We start from the raw sequence: 15527 nt of genomic DNA, 5'->3' as shown, positions 1-15527 counted from the left end.
CTGGCCATCTCCCTCCCCGTTTAAGCCCTTAAACTGCATATTGGACTGGAGTGCCGGTATAACAACCTCACTGACACCCTTTGTTCCGCTCTGATTGCTCGTGAGAATACCATTGAAAACCAGGAATTTATGGTCGAGCATCTGTTTCACTAAACAATCGGCATCAGCCTGAAAAGCCTTTAGTACACATGAATTCAAATGGGCGACTCTTCACAGAAAATATTTATTCTCTCTCTCTCCCCCTCTCTCTCTCACATCCCTCACCCCCTTCCATCTTTATGCCTCTCTTCCCCTCACCCTTTCCCTCTCTCCCTCCTTCCCCTCTCTTTTCCCCGTCTCTGTCTCCTCCAGGCTCAATGCAAGCCATGAATAAGACACGGCGTATCATGGAGCAGGGAGGCACCCATTTCTCTAACGCCTTCTCCACCACTCCCATGTGCTGCCCATCGCGCTCCTCTATTCTGACAGGGAAGTACGTTCACAACCACCACACCTTCACCAACAACGAGAACTGTTCCTCGCCGTCCTGGCAGGCCCACCATGAGCCTCACACCTTCGCTGTGCACCTTAACAACTCAGGCTACAGGACGGGTGAGTGTGAACTGTGCAGCATATATACACCCACACAGACACACATGCATTATTGCATAGTGAATCACTTTGTACTCGTGCCCACCACTTGTCCCAGCCTTCTTTGGGAAGTACCTGAATGAGTACAACGGCTCGTATGTGCCCCCTGGCTGGAGGGAGTGGGTAGCGCTGGTGAAGAACTCTCGCTTCTACAACTACACTCTGTGCAGGAACGGTGCGCGGGAGAAGCATGGCAGCAACTATCCAAAGGTTCCATCCTGTTTCAGTTTTCACTCAAATATTGGAGTAGTAACCTATGATGATGAATAACCCTGATTTAATCATCCAATTCTTAAAAATGATGATAATATTGTTATACAGTAGTATAAAATAGTATACAATAGTATACAATATATACAGTAGTAAACAGTAGTATACAATAGTTAACAGTAGTACATAATAGTATACAGTAGTATATAATAGTATACAGTAGTATACAGTAGTAAACAGTAATATACCGTAGTAAATAGTAGTATATAATAGTATACAGTAGTATATAATAGTATACAGTAGTATACAGCAGTAAACAGTAGTATACAGTAGTAAATAGTAGTATATAATAGTATACAGTAGTAACCAGCAGTAAACAGTTTATCTCAATCTAAATGCTGTTATAAGGCAGCCTGTATGACAAGCTTTATTGCTCTATACACATTTTTATTTCCCTTTCTGGAAGGAAGTAGCCTAATATTAGAGTTCAGAACCTCATGTACAGGCGATTCTTGCTTCCACAGGACTATCTCACAGACATCATCACCAATGACAGCCTCAACTACTTCCGCTCCTCTAAGAGGATGTACCCCCACCGACCAGTGATGATGGTCCTGAGCCACGCTGCCCCACATGGGCCAGAGGACTCAGCACCGCAGTACAGCACTGCCTTCCCCAACGCCTCGCAGCACATGTAAGGATATACTGTAACAGACACAGACACACTCATTTGACAGAAGACGCAGTGTGCTCGTGTACGCTGAATGTAGGATCAGCGATGATCCTTGTACATTGCAGACTTTACAGTAGATTGGCATCGTTAAAGAGGTTCATGATAAATAGGCATCCATAGACTATGATAACACACTATGGGTCCCAGCCTTTGTCTGCTTGGCACAGTACCCCGAAGATAAACGCTTGGTCCTGGGCTAATACCACCTCTCCCATTGGTCATGTGAGAGACAAACAGGGAGGCAGCACAGTCCCATAAGCATCATTAAAGTACTGAATAAAAGTGTAACACAGTGATTATATTCAGCCCAATCTGTTTTAATGTCAACTTTTAATTGCTTTTTCTCAGAAATCTACACCCCCCCCTGTTGGGAGCTTATAAATTATCTCGCTTTCCCTTTATGGAGGGAAAGAAAATGTCTCCCCTCTTACTCCATCCCTCCAGAAAACCCTTTTCACATCCACATTGCAGTGACTCATCTTCATCCTCTATTTAAATCTGTTGTCAGGGCCTTGTGCTCCAAGGCCATAGACGATTAGCTTTTTGCCAAGTCAAATCGATATGCTGGAATGTTAAATATGCCTTGCCTCCAAGCCCTCGTTAGATATTTAGCAGCTTGTTAACTTTGAAATCATTAAGGTTCCATCTACCCCTGAGTTAATATTAGTTCATATTAATAAAATGGTCCTCTCTATGTTGGCTGATATTGATCAGAATGGCAGCAGGTTGGCTTTTCTTTGGTTCATATGCCTCCAATTCAGCATACACAATAAGTTATGAGATCAGTTTCAAATTATTTATATTTGTTTATTTATATATATTGTTGTATATGTCAATCGTAAAACAACACAGGGATTGGAACCGGTTCAGGGAAAATAGCAAAAAAATTTGAGGAACGGAAACAGCACCCGGAACACACAAGTCTCCGCTTCATGCCAAATGAACTATATGAACCGTTACTTTTTCGGGTTCGAACCAGTTCAAAACTTTATTATGGTGGTCGGAAAACTGGAACTGAAAGAGAAAAACATTGATTTTGTTCGGAACAGAATGATTGGAAAATGATTTTGGTTCCAACCCCTACATCATGAAACCAACCACAGCTTTGTATAATCTGATTTCTATTGGAATTCACATGACAATGCAATTCAATTCAATACAATACAATATGCAACACAATGCAATGCAGTGCAATATAACAATGCTTCCTTCACACCAGAATTTCACATTTAGACTATACAGCTATGCATATTAAACACTCTTCTATGAATACTGTGAGAACTATCACAATGTTCCCTACCACAATACTATTCAGTGTTAATTCAAAAGATATGTCACCTCTATAGAATGTGATCTGTAAAATGCTTTCCGTAAAGGGGGGGGGAACAGAACCACTCTTCACCCCACCGCCTTTAAAATAAAGTTTCTGTTTTGTTGATGAAACGGAGGAGAGGAGCATCCAGCATCGTGGTAAAGAAAAACTTGCGGTCCATGTTCTACTGTTCTATTCCTGCGTGCAGTGAAACTGTGTTCGCTGGTTGATGCAACTCCTTTGTTGTTGTAATATTGTAAACAAACATGGCAGTTTAAACAACTACAGAGTTCATCTTAAAGCTCCTCTGGGATTTCTGGAGACATAATGGTGAAGATATCAGAGCAGTAAGCACTCCTCTGTCTCCTGTGCTTGGTAAAAAAAAGTCAGTTCCATGGCAGGAAAAACAAAGACACGTCAATGAAGATACATTTCGTCGAGAACTAAGTACTCGTTTCCCTCCATCCCTTTCTCAGAACCCCGAGCTATAACTATGCTCCTAACCCAGACAAGCACTGGATCCTGCGCTACACAGGCCCCATGAAACCCGTCCACATGCAGTTCACCAACATGCTGCAGCGCCGGAGGATGCAGACCCTGCTGTCTGTGGACGACTGTGTGGACAAGGTGAGTCAGGCTGGTAGACAGACAGACATGAAGAAAGACAAACAGAAAATAGTCTCTCATGCTCAACTACAACTACCTGACTACCTGTCTCACTGTGTCCTCCTCCTCAGGTGTACAACATGCTGGTGGAGACAGGTGAGTTGGACAACACCTACATTGTTTACACATCAGACCACGGCTACCACATTGGCCAGTACGGCCTGGTCAAGGGCAAGTCCATGCCCTACGAGTTTGACATCCGGGTGCCCTTCTACATACGAGGCCCCAATGTGGAGGCAGGAGCCATGTGAGTGCAACTTTGAAGCTTTGTACAGTACCTTGTTAAGTATATGTTTCAATAGAAATAGTTGTCTTTTGGCTCTTATCTCACTGTTACTACTACTCTCTTGATAATATCCCTTACGCAGCACTCATCTCTCTCCCCCACCTGCTCTTGTGCCCTCCTGCAGTAACCCTCATGTGGTGCTGAACGTTGACCTGGCTCCCACATTGTTGGACATGGCCGGAGCCGATGTTCCCTCTGATATGGACGGCAAGTCCATCCTCAAACTCCTGGACACAGACAAACCTGTCAACAGGTACAGAGGGTCGCAACTTCATTTGCATGGTTTGAACTTAACACAATGGACACTCCATGTCGCTTCAGGATGACCTGAAATATCTTGCTTTTGTTGCAGGTTCCAGGTGAACAAGAAGGGGAAGATGTGGAGGGACTCCTTCCTGGTAGAGCGAGGGTCAGTATGTTACATTCATAATTGAGTCATTAACCCTCCTGCTGTGTTCCGGCAAAATTTGACCGATTTCCAAGTTTTCTCTCTGAAAAATGTAGTTAATTTAATCTGATTGTCATAAGGTTCCATGACTTTGTCCATACAGGGCATCTGAACATACAAAATACATTTAGATGATTTTCATTACATTTTGGGTGTTTTATTGAACTTTTGTACACCTGTGGTGTTCCTGCTCAAAAATGACCGGTCATTAGAAATGAATGGATGAGACTACAATTAGTGTATAAAATTGGGTTCAGGCACATGCCCATTCATCAGATGGACACACTTCCTCTCCCAGAACCCCCCCCCCCACACACACACACACACACACACACACACACACACACACACACACACACACACACACACACACACACACACACACACACACACAGGCCATAAATAGCAAATAGAAGTTCAAAACGTGATCTAACACAACATTAGGTGATAATATATGTATTATTATGGATTTATAATCAGCTATAATGGGGCAGTCATTTTGGACCGGGAACACAGAATGAATTAACATGAAACAAACACAACAGGAGGGTTAATCAAGTGCAATTAAAGGGATAATCCCCCACAGCCATGTGATCAAAGTTTTATGTGTGTTTAGTCTATGTTCTATTACTCTCATCTGAGTCCATCCTGTTCACACAGGAAACTGCTCCACAAGAAGGCTGATGGGAAGGAGGTGGCCCAGGAGGAGAATTTCCTCCCCAAGTACCAGCGGGTCAAAGACCTGTGTCAGAGGGCAGAGTACCAGAGCTCCTGTGAACAGCCAGGGCAGGTAAGAGTTCCGTACAATACCCACAGGCACAAACACTTATACATTAGCAGAAATATAGCTAAATCTCTCTCCCCATTTTCCCCTCTGAAAAAGGAGGGAGAAATGTAGCTAAATCTCCCACCCCCCCCCCCCTTTCCCTTCTCTATGTGTGTAGAAGTGGCAGTGTCTGGAGGACCCGTCTGGTAAGTTGAGGCTGTATAAGTGTAAGGGCATGGCCAGTCTCTATGCCCCACGTATGCAGGCTCTGATGGCCAGCAGCGGGTCCCAGCAGTGGGTTGGACACGTCTCCAATGCTGGAGACAGCTGTGACTGTGGCCCCCTAGGCCTCAAAATTACACCCCTGAAGAGGAAGAGACTGCTTACCAAGAAAAGTGAGTAGTCCTTTCAGTGGCTTATAGATTTACCATTTATCAAAGGCCTATAAATTGTGCTTGCAAATGATAGGACAAGTATTTGTTGTCCCTCGGGGGCAGATTAGAAAACTTTACAAAAATATTTTATTTTTCTTGAAATGAGACACAATACAATTTAAGTGACTTCCTGTGCGTCATTTAAAAACAGTGACAAATGCTATATACTTTAACACCCTCTCTCTCTTGGGTCATTGGCGTTGCAATACCTTTGTAATAATAACATTGAAATGAATAAATCTTGTAACCCCATCAGAGGTAAAGTCCACTAAGAGTCTGACTAGGAACCGTTGGGCCCGGTCCATTCCCTTTGAGCTGGATGGAGACCTTTATGCTGTGGACCTGGAAGAGGGCTACAGGCCCGTGGGCCTCCGGAATACCAGCAGGCCTGGGGAGAGGAGGAGAGGAGCGGTCCTGCAGGAAGACGACGATGAGGAGTTCAGTGGAATGGGAGTTACAGCCAGACCTACAACCAGCAACAGCCTTACACCACCTGCCGCTCTTAAAGTCACCTACAGGTGTGTGTGTGTGTGTGTGTGTGTGTGTGCGTGTGCGTGTGCGTGTGCGTGTGCATGTGCATGTGAATATCTGTGAATATGTGTGTTGAGCTTCCGTGTCGGTGGGTCTATGAGTAGTAGTATGATTAATCTTTATGTTCTTGTGAAGCACACTAGCTTTACAGTGATTCATGCTCAGGTGTTGAGAGGGTGCTGTAAGAAAGTGCTTAACTGCTGTAAACTGTGGTAAATGCAGTTGTCAGGTAAAGGTGATGATACAGTAGCTGGTGTGTGTTTTCCCCACAGGTGCTCCATCCTGATGAATGACACAGTCAGGTGTGATGGAGGACTCTACAAATCCCTCCAGGCCTGGAAAGACCATAAGCTCCACATCGAGCACGAGGTACTGCTCTAGTTGATCCTCAATCTGACCTGGCTGATCTGTAGCCTTTCTTGTCATTGCGGGGGTTAACTATTTTGTATGTGCTGTGCGCAGATTGAAACCCTGCAGACGAAAATAAAGAACTTGCGTGAGGTCAAAGGTCACCTGAAGAAGGTTCGGCCTGAAGAGTGCCAGTGTAACACCCCCAATTACCTGTCCAAGAACAACGGGATGTTCAGACTCGATGCAGGCCGCATTCACTCACTAAAGTAATGATTGTGAGATGGTGGTGTGTATGTGCATGTGTTTGTGTGTGTGTGAGGGAGAGAGGGAGGGAGAGAGGGAGATCCTCACAAATCAGTGTATCTCTCTTTATATGTCCTCTTGTGGTGTGTCCTCAGCAAAATGCCCTCTAAGCAGAAGAAGCAGTGGCTGATGAAGGAGCAGAAACGTAGGAAGAAACTCCGTAAACTGCTCAAGAGGCTCCGCAACAACGACACCTGCAGCATGCCTGGTCTCACCTGTTTCACCCATGACAACCAGCACTGGCAGACTGCCCCCTTCTGGACAAGTATGGGATGACAGAATGCAGACTAAAACAAATGCAGAACAATAGTAACAGTTAGAGTAAAAGTAAAGAGACATGGGATTCCTGAATTTTTACCACTCTGCTTCATCACTGCCACAAAATGATATATTGAATGATTAATTGTAAAGATCCAAAAATAAGATGAAGTAGGTGTGTTTAAACTGGCCATGTATCTTGTTTGAATAACTACGTCTGTCTCTTTCCATCCCCTGCCAGTGGGTCCATTCTGTGCTTGTACCAGCGCCAACAACAACACTTACTGGTGCCTCAGGACCATCAACGACACACACAACTTCATATTCTGCGAGTTCGCCACAGGTTTCATAGAGTATTTCGATCTGAACACTGACCCATACCAGGTATCTCTCTCTCTCTCTCTCTCTCTCTCGTTCTCTTGCTCACTTGCTCTCCCTCTCTCTTTTAAATCTCACAAATGAGCTGTAGCCTCTTATTGTGATGTTTTACAGTGTTTGGTAACATATCCTGTCCTCTGATTGTCTGTAGTTGATAAATGGGGTTAGTACCCTGGACCGCACTGCCCTCAACCAGATGCACCAGCAACTTATGGAACTGAGGAGCTGCAAAGGCCACAAGCAATGCAATCCAGAGACAGGTGAGTCAGAAAGACACACACACACATACAGTACCAGTTAAAAGTTTGGACACACCTACCCATTCAAGGGTTTTTCTTTATTTTTACTATTTTCTACATTGTAAAATAATAGTGAAGACATCAAAACTATTAAATAACACATATGGAATCATGTAGTAGCCAAAAAAGTGTTAAACAAGTCTAAATATATTTTAGGTTACTACATGATTCCAAATGTGTTATTTAATAGTTTTGAAGTCTTCACTATTATTCTGCAATGTAGAAAATAGTAAAAATAAGGAAAACCCCTGAATGAGTAGGTGTGTCCAAACTTTTGACTGGTACAGTACATACAGTGGGGCAAAAAAGTATTTAGTCAGCCATCAATTGTGCAAGTTCTCCCACTTAAAAAGATGAGAGAGGACTGTAATTTTCATCATAGGTACACTTCAACTATGACAGACAAAATGAGGAAAAGAAAATCCAGAAAATCACATCGTAGAATTTTTCATGAATTTCTTTGCAAATTATGGTGGAAAATAAATATTTGGTCAATAACAAAAGTTTATCTCAATACTTTGTTATATACCCTTTGTTGGCAATGACAGAGGTCAAACATTTTCTGTAAGTCTTCACAAGGTTTTCACACACTGTTGCTGGTATTTTGGCCCATTCCTCCATGCAGATCTCATCTAGAGCAGTGATGTTTTGGGGCTGTTGCTGGGCAACACGGACTTTCAACTCCAAAGATTTTCTATGGGGTTGAGATCTGGAGACTGGCTAGGCCACTCCAGGACCTTGAAATGCTTCTTACGAAGCCACTCCTTCATTGCCCGGGCGGTGTGCTTGGGATCATTGTCATGCTGAAAGACCCAGCCACGTTTCATCTTCAATGCCCTTGCTGATGGAAGGAGGTTTTCACTCAAAATCTCACGATACATGGCCCCAATCATTCTTTCCTTTACACGGTTCAGTCGTCCTGGTCCCTCTGCAGAAAAACAGCCCCAAAGCATGATGTTTCCACCCCCATGCTTCACAGTAGGTATGGTGTTCTTTGGATGAAACTCAGCATTCTTTGTCCTCCAAACACGACGAGTTGAGTTTTTACCAAAAAGTTATATTTTGGTTTCATCTGACCATATGACATTCTCCCAATCTTCTTCTGGATCATCCTAATGCTCTCTAGCAAACTTCAGACGGGCCTGGACATGTACTGGCTTAAGCAGGGGGACACGTCTGGCACTGCAGGATTTGAGTCCCTGGCGGCGTAGTGTGTTACTGATGGTAGGCTTTGTTACTTTGGTCCCAGCTCTCCCAGGTCATTCACTAGGTCCCCCCGTGTGGTTCTGGGATTTTTGCTCACCGTTCTTGTGATCATTTTGCCCCACGGGGTGAGATCTTGCGTGGAGCCCCAGATCGAGGGAGATTATCAGTGGTTTGTATGTCTTCCATTTCCTAATAATTGCTCCCACAGTTGATTTCTTCAAACCAAGCTGCTTACCTATTGCAGATTCAGTCTTCCCAGCCTGGTGCAGGTCTACAATTTTGTTTCTGGTGTCCTTTGACAGCTCTTTGGTCTTGGCCATAGTGGAGTTTGTAGTGTGACTGTTTGAGGTTGTGGACAGGTGTCTTTTATACTGATAACAAGTTCAAACAGGTGCCATTAATACAGGTAACGAATGGAGGACAGAGGAGCCTCTTAAAGAAGAAGTTACAGGTCTGTGAGAGACAGAAATCCTGCTTGTTTGTAGGTGACCAAATACTTATTTTCCACCATAATTTACAAATACATTCATTAAAAATCCTACAATGTGATTTTCTGGATTTTTTTTTCTCATTTTGTCTGTCATAGTTGAAGTGTACCTATGATGATTACAGGCCTCTCTCATCTTTTTAAGTGGGTGGCTGACTAAATACTTTTTTTTGTCCCACTGTACATACACACAAACCACTGCTACTTCAGTTCTTTAATAACATTATCTATATTTCAGGTGGTAAAGACAGAAACTCTTTAAGTGAATACAGGTACTGAAATTTTTCCTTTTTGTCCTTTGGTGTCTTATTGTACATTTTACTGCATTTCCTGCATTGGGTAAATAATATAATGGAACACTTCTTTTAAGCAGATTATAAAGTCTCTGAGATACTTCATAGGGATTGCACAAATTGTCACATTGTTGATTCTATTAATAAACAACTATTTAGGTGAATTCTAAAACGCAAGCATGAGAGTGTAGCAGCTTCTGTTCCTCATGTTGCAATGAATCCTAATGGCTTGTTTCCGCTGTCTGTTTGTGTGTGTGTTTCCCCCTCACGTACGTGTGCGTGTCCGCGCTGTACATTCTTCAGGCCAGTTCATCGTCGAAAGAGGCCAAAAGTGAAGAAGCCCTCTTCCAAATCCCTGTGAGTTTGTCATAACCCATCTGTTCCCCTCAGTTCAGCCAACCTCCCCCTCTTCATCCAGATTATCTTGCTTTGTCAGATGGCCCAGCAGCATGCTTTTCAACCTTCTCGTTTGAAGCTTTTCATGTAACTAATACTTACCTGCATTTCAATGTCATGCTCGTAAGGCTTAGATAGACCTACTTTTCAGTCAGTGGTGTTGTACTGATGAAGTGTCCTTTGTCTTTGGTATTTTCTGGTAATTTGTCAGTCGTCTTCTAGTTTTTTCTTATTAAAGTTGCTGGAACTACGATGATCAGCAATTTGTACTATTGAAACACTAATATATCTCCATCTATGTGTTGTTTATACAGAGGGCAGATTTGGGAAGGATGGGTTGGTTAACAACCTGTGTCCCACAACCCACCACACTGCAGTCTGCCAATAGAGGAGGACCAGAACTACTGGTGAACCTGAGGACTTTGTACAGACTTCATGGGAATGTAATCTGATCTACCATTATTGTGGGAGATTATGGAGGACGATGCTGATCCTACATTAGCTGCCACTGATGCTCAGATCATCACCCAGCTAAGCAAATACTGAAACATCCAAGAAAATGAAAACTATAACCTCTCCTGTCTTCTCTCTTTCTCTCTCTCTCTCTCACACACACACACACACACACACTCATTCACTCGCACAGGAATGTCCTCACCTCTCATCTCCCATCACTCCAGTTGTCAGGACCGCCAAACTGAGTTGGAGACTGATCAATTGAGTGGGGATACACTTCAAACCTATACTTTGACTTCCAACAGTCGCCCTGTGTGAACAGTGAATGTGAGGTGTGTTTAATATTAGTCTCTCATAACCGCCTTAACATTGGGTACCAATATTAGTTTAATGTAAATTCTGCTGCCACAACCTGAAATGTATCATCCCTTATGGCATTGTGCCACATCTGGGTTAAATCGTCACCCCGTGGGAGTATGATGTCAGGCGATAACATCAAGTCAAGCTTTCGCCTCACTGCACAGCATGAAAGGTATTGTCCAGAACATGCTAGCACGCCTGAGGGGTATGCTACAAAGCAGTATAAAGGAGTTAGCCTGCTAACTTGCCTGAATATTCTGAAATAACTTATTACTTCTTAGAAAGATAAGCTTGACATATGTATGGTCTAATTAACTTAACCATAAACACATATCTATGTTTAGCTTTCTTAATGAACCAGAAAATCAACTGTAAAATGACATCCACCAATGAAATGTATGCATTCTGCTGGTGTGAAGATGTTTGTTTGGGTAGTCTCGTCTGTACCATTGCCTAGGGGTGGTGGGGTAGTGGTTAGAGAAGTCCTGGTTTGAAGTGAACAACTTTATCAAAGTTGAACCTGCTTTGTAGTATACCACTCTGGAAACTTCTCACTTTTTTTGTTTGTGTTATGGCTACAGAATGGTTCCCCAGGACATTTACTCCATTATTTTGCAATATACATTATATTAACGTTGATGTCATGCGAGGATTCTTTACACCCCCCCCCCCCCCCCCCCCCCCCAAGGATGATACAGGAGTGAGAACGACAACACACCAGACTGTATGGGGATGGAGCTGGGCAGGATATGAAAGACACATCACATCACCTTGCTTATCCCCCCTAGTTCACTTTAAACTAGGATGGGACTTCGCTAACCACTACCCCACCCTCCTAGACAATGGTACAGACGAGACTACCAAACAAGCATCTTCACACCAGCGGAATGTGTACATTTCATAAGTGGATGTAATTTTACTCATTTGTATTGCTAATGCCACCTGCTAGATCCAATCATGTTAGTTTGTTCAGCTTGCTATACATGGTGCTATGATAACATTGCGAAAAATAAAGACTTGCTGTACAGTATGTATTTGAATGTATGTTGTGCAATTAATATAAATGTTGACAATATTTTTTATAATTCAGAAAAATAGGCAGACCTCTCTTTCGTGTTTGATATGAGTTGACAAATATTACCTTTTAGAAAGAACGTAGCTTGATGAATTTTCCTAGCTCTGTATTTGTCCATTTGTCCTGTCTGGACATCTCTCTGAATTTCTCCTCTGCTCTCACTGTAGTTTGAAAATACTTATTTAAGATGAGAAAGCATTTAGAAAATATTCACTGTGAAAAGAAGTCCCTGTAAAATGACTCTGTTGTACACAAGAGTAAACAAGTTACACAACAATGTAATGCATCTTGACATGCATATTAATTTATTGCCCTCATTTTTAGCGTTCTTTGTTTCTTAGCAGTGAGACTCCCATAGCAGAGTTTTGATTGTGAATAAAGTGTTGATTGCCCTCATGTCTGTTTACTACTTTAACCTTTAACCCTGCTATGTATTGGTCACCTCTCTGTTGTTGTCACTGCTTCAGTTATACATTAGTGGGGCTCTCAGGATGAGAGTGAGAACGTTCTGTGCTAAGAAACTCAACCAGCAGGTGTCTCTGTTCGCTTTCTTGTTGCTGACCCCGTGTCTTCCATCCAGTTCACTCTTTGACTGTGAGATCCTAATCAAACACTAGAACAGGGATGTGCAATTTTGATGTGGGTGGGGGACAAAAAAAATCTGAACTCATCATGAGGGGCCTCAAATAATTTCTACACATTTTGTCAAGGGATGTAGAAAACATGTTTCTGTTTTAAAGCTAGTTTGCTGAAATTCTACACATTTTGCCATGAGAAAAGGTTGCAATTTTATAACTAATTTCACATACTTTTTCAAGTTTTAGTGTTCATTTCGGGCAATTCTACAATAACCCCCCCCCCCCCCCCCCCCCACCACACACACACACACACACACACACGAGTGGAGGCTGCTGAGGGAAGGACAGCTCATAATAGTTTCTGGAACAGATCTAATGGAATGGCATCAAACACATGGAAACCATGTGCTTGATGTATTTGCTACCGTTCCACTGATTCTGCTCCAGCCATTACCAAGCCACCAAGGTGCCACCAACCTCCTGTGACACACACGCATGCACGCACGCACGCACGCACGCACGCAAAAGGGTTGGCGGGCCGCCAGTTGCCCATCCCTGCAGAACCAACAGCTAGTGAGTGGCCTGTTTATAATGTTAAGCCCTTAGGAACGCCTACACTTTAAATTCCCATGTGGGGGGGGGGGGGGGGGGGGTGTATTTAGGACTCTCAAAAACTTCAATATTAAAGACGTGAAAATGAGACATAAATCTAAATCATCAACATTGGACCAAGAGTAGGCTTAGAATTGTGTCGAATGTTCCGTCGGAGGTAGCCTTATGGCAATAGCAGGATGAGCGGGAAGCGCGTGGGTACGTCCTGGACTCGAATCGCGGGGTGACCCCATCGTATGACTCACGTGCAGAGGCGGAGACTCCAAATCTAAATCACTACTGGAGAGCTGTCTCTTTTTCAGACCGTCCAACGCGGTGGGAAAATTAACAAGAATAAGTCAACATTACATTATAATTTCAAGACCAAGGCAACGCAATGTTCACAATGTGAAGAAAATGTCCGGGATAAGGTAAGATAAATGATATGGGAAATTAAACCTTACGGGCAACATTTATAACAGAAATAACTTTAACTCAACCAGCACCGCAAGATTTGTTTGGCGGACTATTTTGAATTTCGAGCACCGACTAACCACACTTAAGTGTAATTTACTTAACAGACGGATAGGATCTTAAACATTTTACATTTAAGTTTAAAGTGTGTACTGTCTTATCCAATATCCCTGTGAAGATGAGGAATGGTGGAGGAAAGTGATATTGCAAGGTTATGGAACTAACTTTTATTATAGTGTATGTCTGTTGTCCTGTTTATACAGTTTTTAATGCTGAAAGATGTTCAGATAATCGTTTAGAATACTAGTCACCAAAAACTTGCCCCCAAGTTATCTGGTGGTTGTTTGAGAGCTATAACTGATATGAATAACATATTTCAGTATCCTATAGAGACAATTATTAGCCATTAATCTTGTTAAAACAATTTTTTTAAGTCAACATATTCACCCAACATCAAAGCATGATTGAAAATGTTGTCTATTAAGGATGTATTTCCCATAGATGCTGTATCCTTTCTGGGAATATTTAGTTTGCCTTTTGAGTGTCCTTTTAATTGTCAGTTCCCACTATGATTAATCTTTAACTGATTCGCAAATTGGCTTTACTGGCTCTTTAGTGTGGTGAACAGACCAATAACCAAGGCGGAAGACAAATGTTCCGTATCCCATTTGTTGCACCGCTGTTTCACTCATGTAGGTTAAGATGGCTGGTGCAGTTAGATTGACTTGGTTTATTCACACATTAATATTCTCCAACATCTGTCTCTATGCTTTAAGACAGATGTGAAGTTGCTCATTAAAACCCTTTAGCCTCTTCTGCTTTGATTTTGTTTTATGAAACAGATGGTTCAATGGAAATAAGTCTTCGCCACAAGCTCAAAGAAAGTCTTATGTGAATGTACTCCATTTTTTTTTACTTCCCAAAAAGTGAATTATTGATGAACATGAATTAAATTGTGTTTATGGATTTGAATGTGTTATTGGGTGTCACTGGTTTAAAGCGAGCATTTCTGAGATAATGTGTTTAGCCAACCCCTGCAGTCTCAACAGCCTTGATGTCTCCGTTTAGAGTGGTTCAAGGGGACATTCAAAACCTTTTTGATGACTTTCATTCCCTCACTGGTGGTGTAACCATCAGACATATTAGTCACTCCAAGGTCCTCAGTAGCATGCTGTTTGCAAAAGATGCCATTTATATTGCCTGGAGTACTAGGGAGTATACATCTCACAGCGCAGCACTATTTTACCTCTCCGTGTGCAGCTGGTGTTCCTATCCAACGTTCGGGTATTGGTGACAGCGTGAAATGGGGAGCATCTGTGTGGTGTTGGGTTCTGCATACACACTCACTTTTCAATCCATCCCACTCAATCTATCACACATTGTACAAGAGGAAAAATCCCCCCATCGATACACATTGCTAAATACTGCACAATTTATCACTTGCCCCCAATCCCCCCCTTCCCCAAAACAGACATTTTGCCTTCCTGTACTTATGCTAAAAAGTTTATTCTATTCTACTGAGCCATTTACTTTATGTTCATATTTATATAGTTTATTTTTTCTTATTGTTGCGTTGTCGAGAAGGACCCTACAATTAAGCATTTCGTTGGACGGTGTATACCATCTGTATCCCGTACATATGACTAATAAAACGTAAAACTTCAAACATAACCGTCACAGGGATGTCCACTGACTCCTGGAGACTTTTGAAACTGAAACTAAGTAATATGGGCAATTCCACAGTAACGGAATTACACTTTGACTGCAATATGTATGTTTTTGGGCGACCCGACCAAATTCACATAGAAATGTGAGTTATATATCTGTAATTATCATTGAATGCAAGCGGTAGATTTGTTCTGTGTATGCAATTTCTATGCTTCCCGTTCCTAAGTTTAGTTTTTGCTTTTTTACTTTTTTGTACACCAACTTCAAACAGCTGAAAATACAATGTCTTTGGTTATAGAAAATGTATTTCAGTGGTTTAGATGGTACTATGATTCTCT

General features: G+C 42.4%; 2 protein-coding genes across 3 annotated transcripts in view; both read left to right on the top strand.

The window, feature by feature from the left end:
* Positions 1-12274, top strand: part of LOC139414272 (extracellular sulfatase Sulf-2-like) — a 49154-nt gene extending 36880 nt beyond the window's left edge. Inside the window, exons 4-21 of the mRNA XM_071162175.1 lie at positions 352-591; positions 689-840; positions 1365-1534; positions 3362-3512; positions 3623-3798; positions 3962-4090; positions 4190-4246; positions 4946-5075; positions 5230-5446; positions 5742-6003; positions 6289-6385; positions 6479-6633; positions 6766-6935; positions 7170-7312; positions 7458-7566; positions 9537-9570; positions 9895-9948; positions 10302-12274. Of these exons, the coding sequence (XP_071018276.1) occupies positions 352-591; positions 689-840; positions 1365-1534; positions 3362-3512; positions 3623-3798; positions 3962-4090; positions 4190-4246; positions 4946-5075; positions 5230-5446; positions 5742-6003; positions 6289-6385; positions 6479-6633; positions 6766-6935; positions 7170-7312; positions 7458-7566; positions 9537-9570; positions 9895-9948; positions 10302-10332 (2477 nt within the window). The 3' untranslated portion in view covers positions 10333-12274. The remainder of the gene's footprint in view (positions 1-351; positions 592-688; positions 841-1364; positions 1535-3361; positions 3513-3622; positions 3799-3961; positions 4091-4189; positions 4247-4945; positions 5076-5229; positions 5447-5741; positions 6004-6288; positions 6386-6478; positions 6634-6765; positions 6936-7169; positions 7313-7457; positions 7567-9536; positions 9571-9894; positions 9949-10301) is intronic.
* A 1036-nt stretch (positions 12275-13310) lies between these two features.
* LOC139413378 (rho GTPase-activating protein 39-like) overlaps positions 13311-15527 on the top strand; it is a 52170-nt gene continuing 49953 nt past the window's right edge. Inside the window, exon 1 of one of the 2 annotated variants that reach the window (XM_071160683.1) lies at positions 13311-13478. In XM_071160683.1, the coding sequence (XP_071016784.1) occupies positions 13465-13478 (14 nt within the window). In that variant the 5' untranslated portion in view covers positions 13311-13464. The remainder of the gene's footprint in view (positions 13479-15527) is intronic. The other variant, XM_071160679.1, reaches the window with a different exon arrangement.

The sequence above is a fragment of the Oncorhynchus clarkii genome, chromosome 7 (assembly GCF_045791955.1).
Source record: "Oncorhynchus clarkii lewisi isolate Uvic-CL-2024 chromosome 7, UVic_Ocla_1.0, whole genome shotgun sequence".
Taxonomy (NCBI): domain Eukaryota; kingdom Metazoa; phylum Chordata; class Actinopteri; order Salmoniformes; family Salmonidae; genus Oncorhynchus; species Oncorhynchus clarkii.
This window is presented reverse-complemented; position numbering and strand designations above follow the sequence as displayed.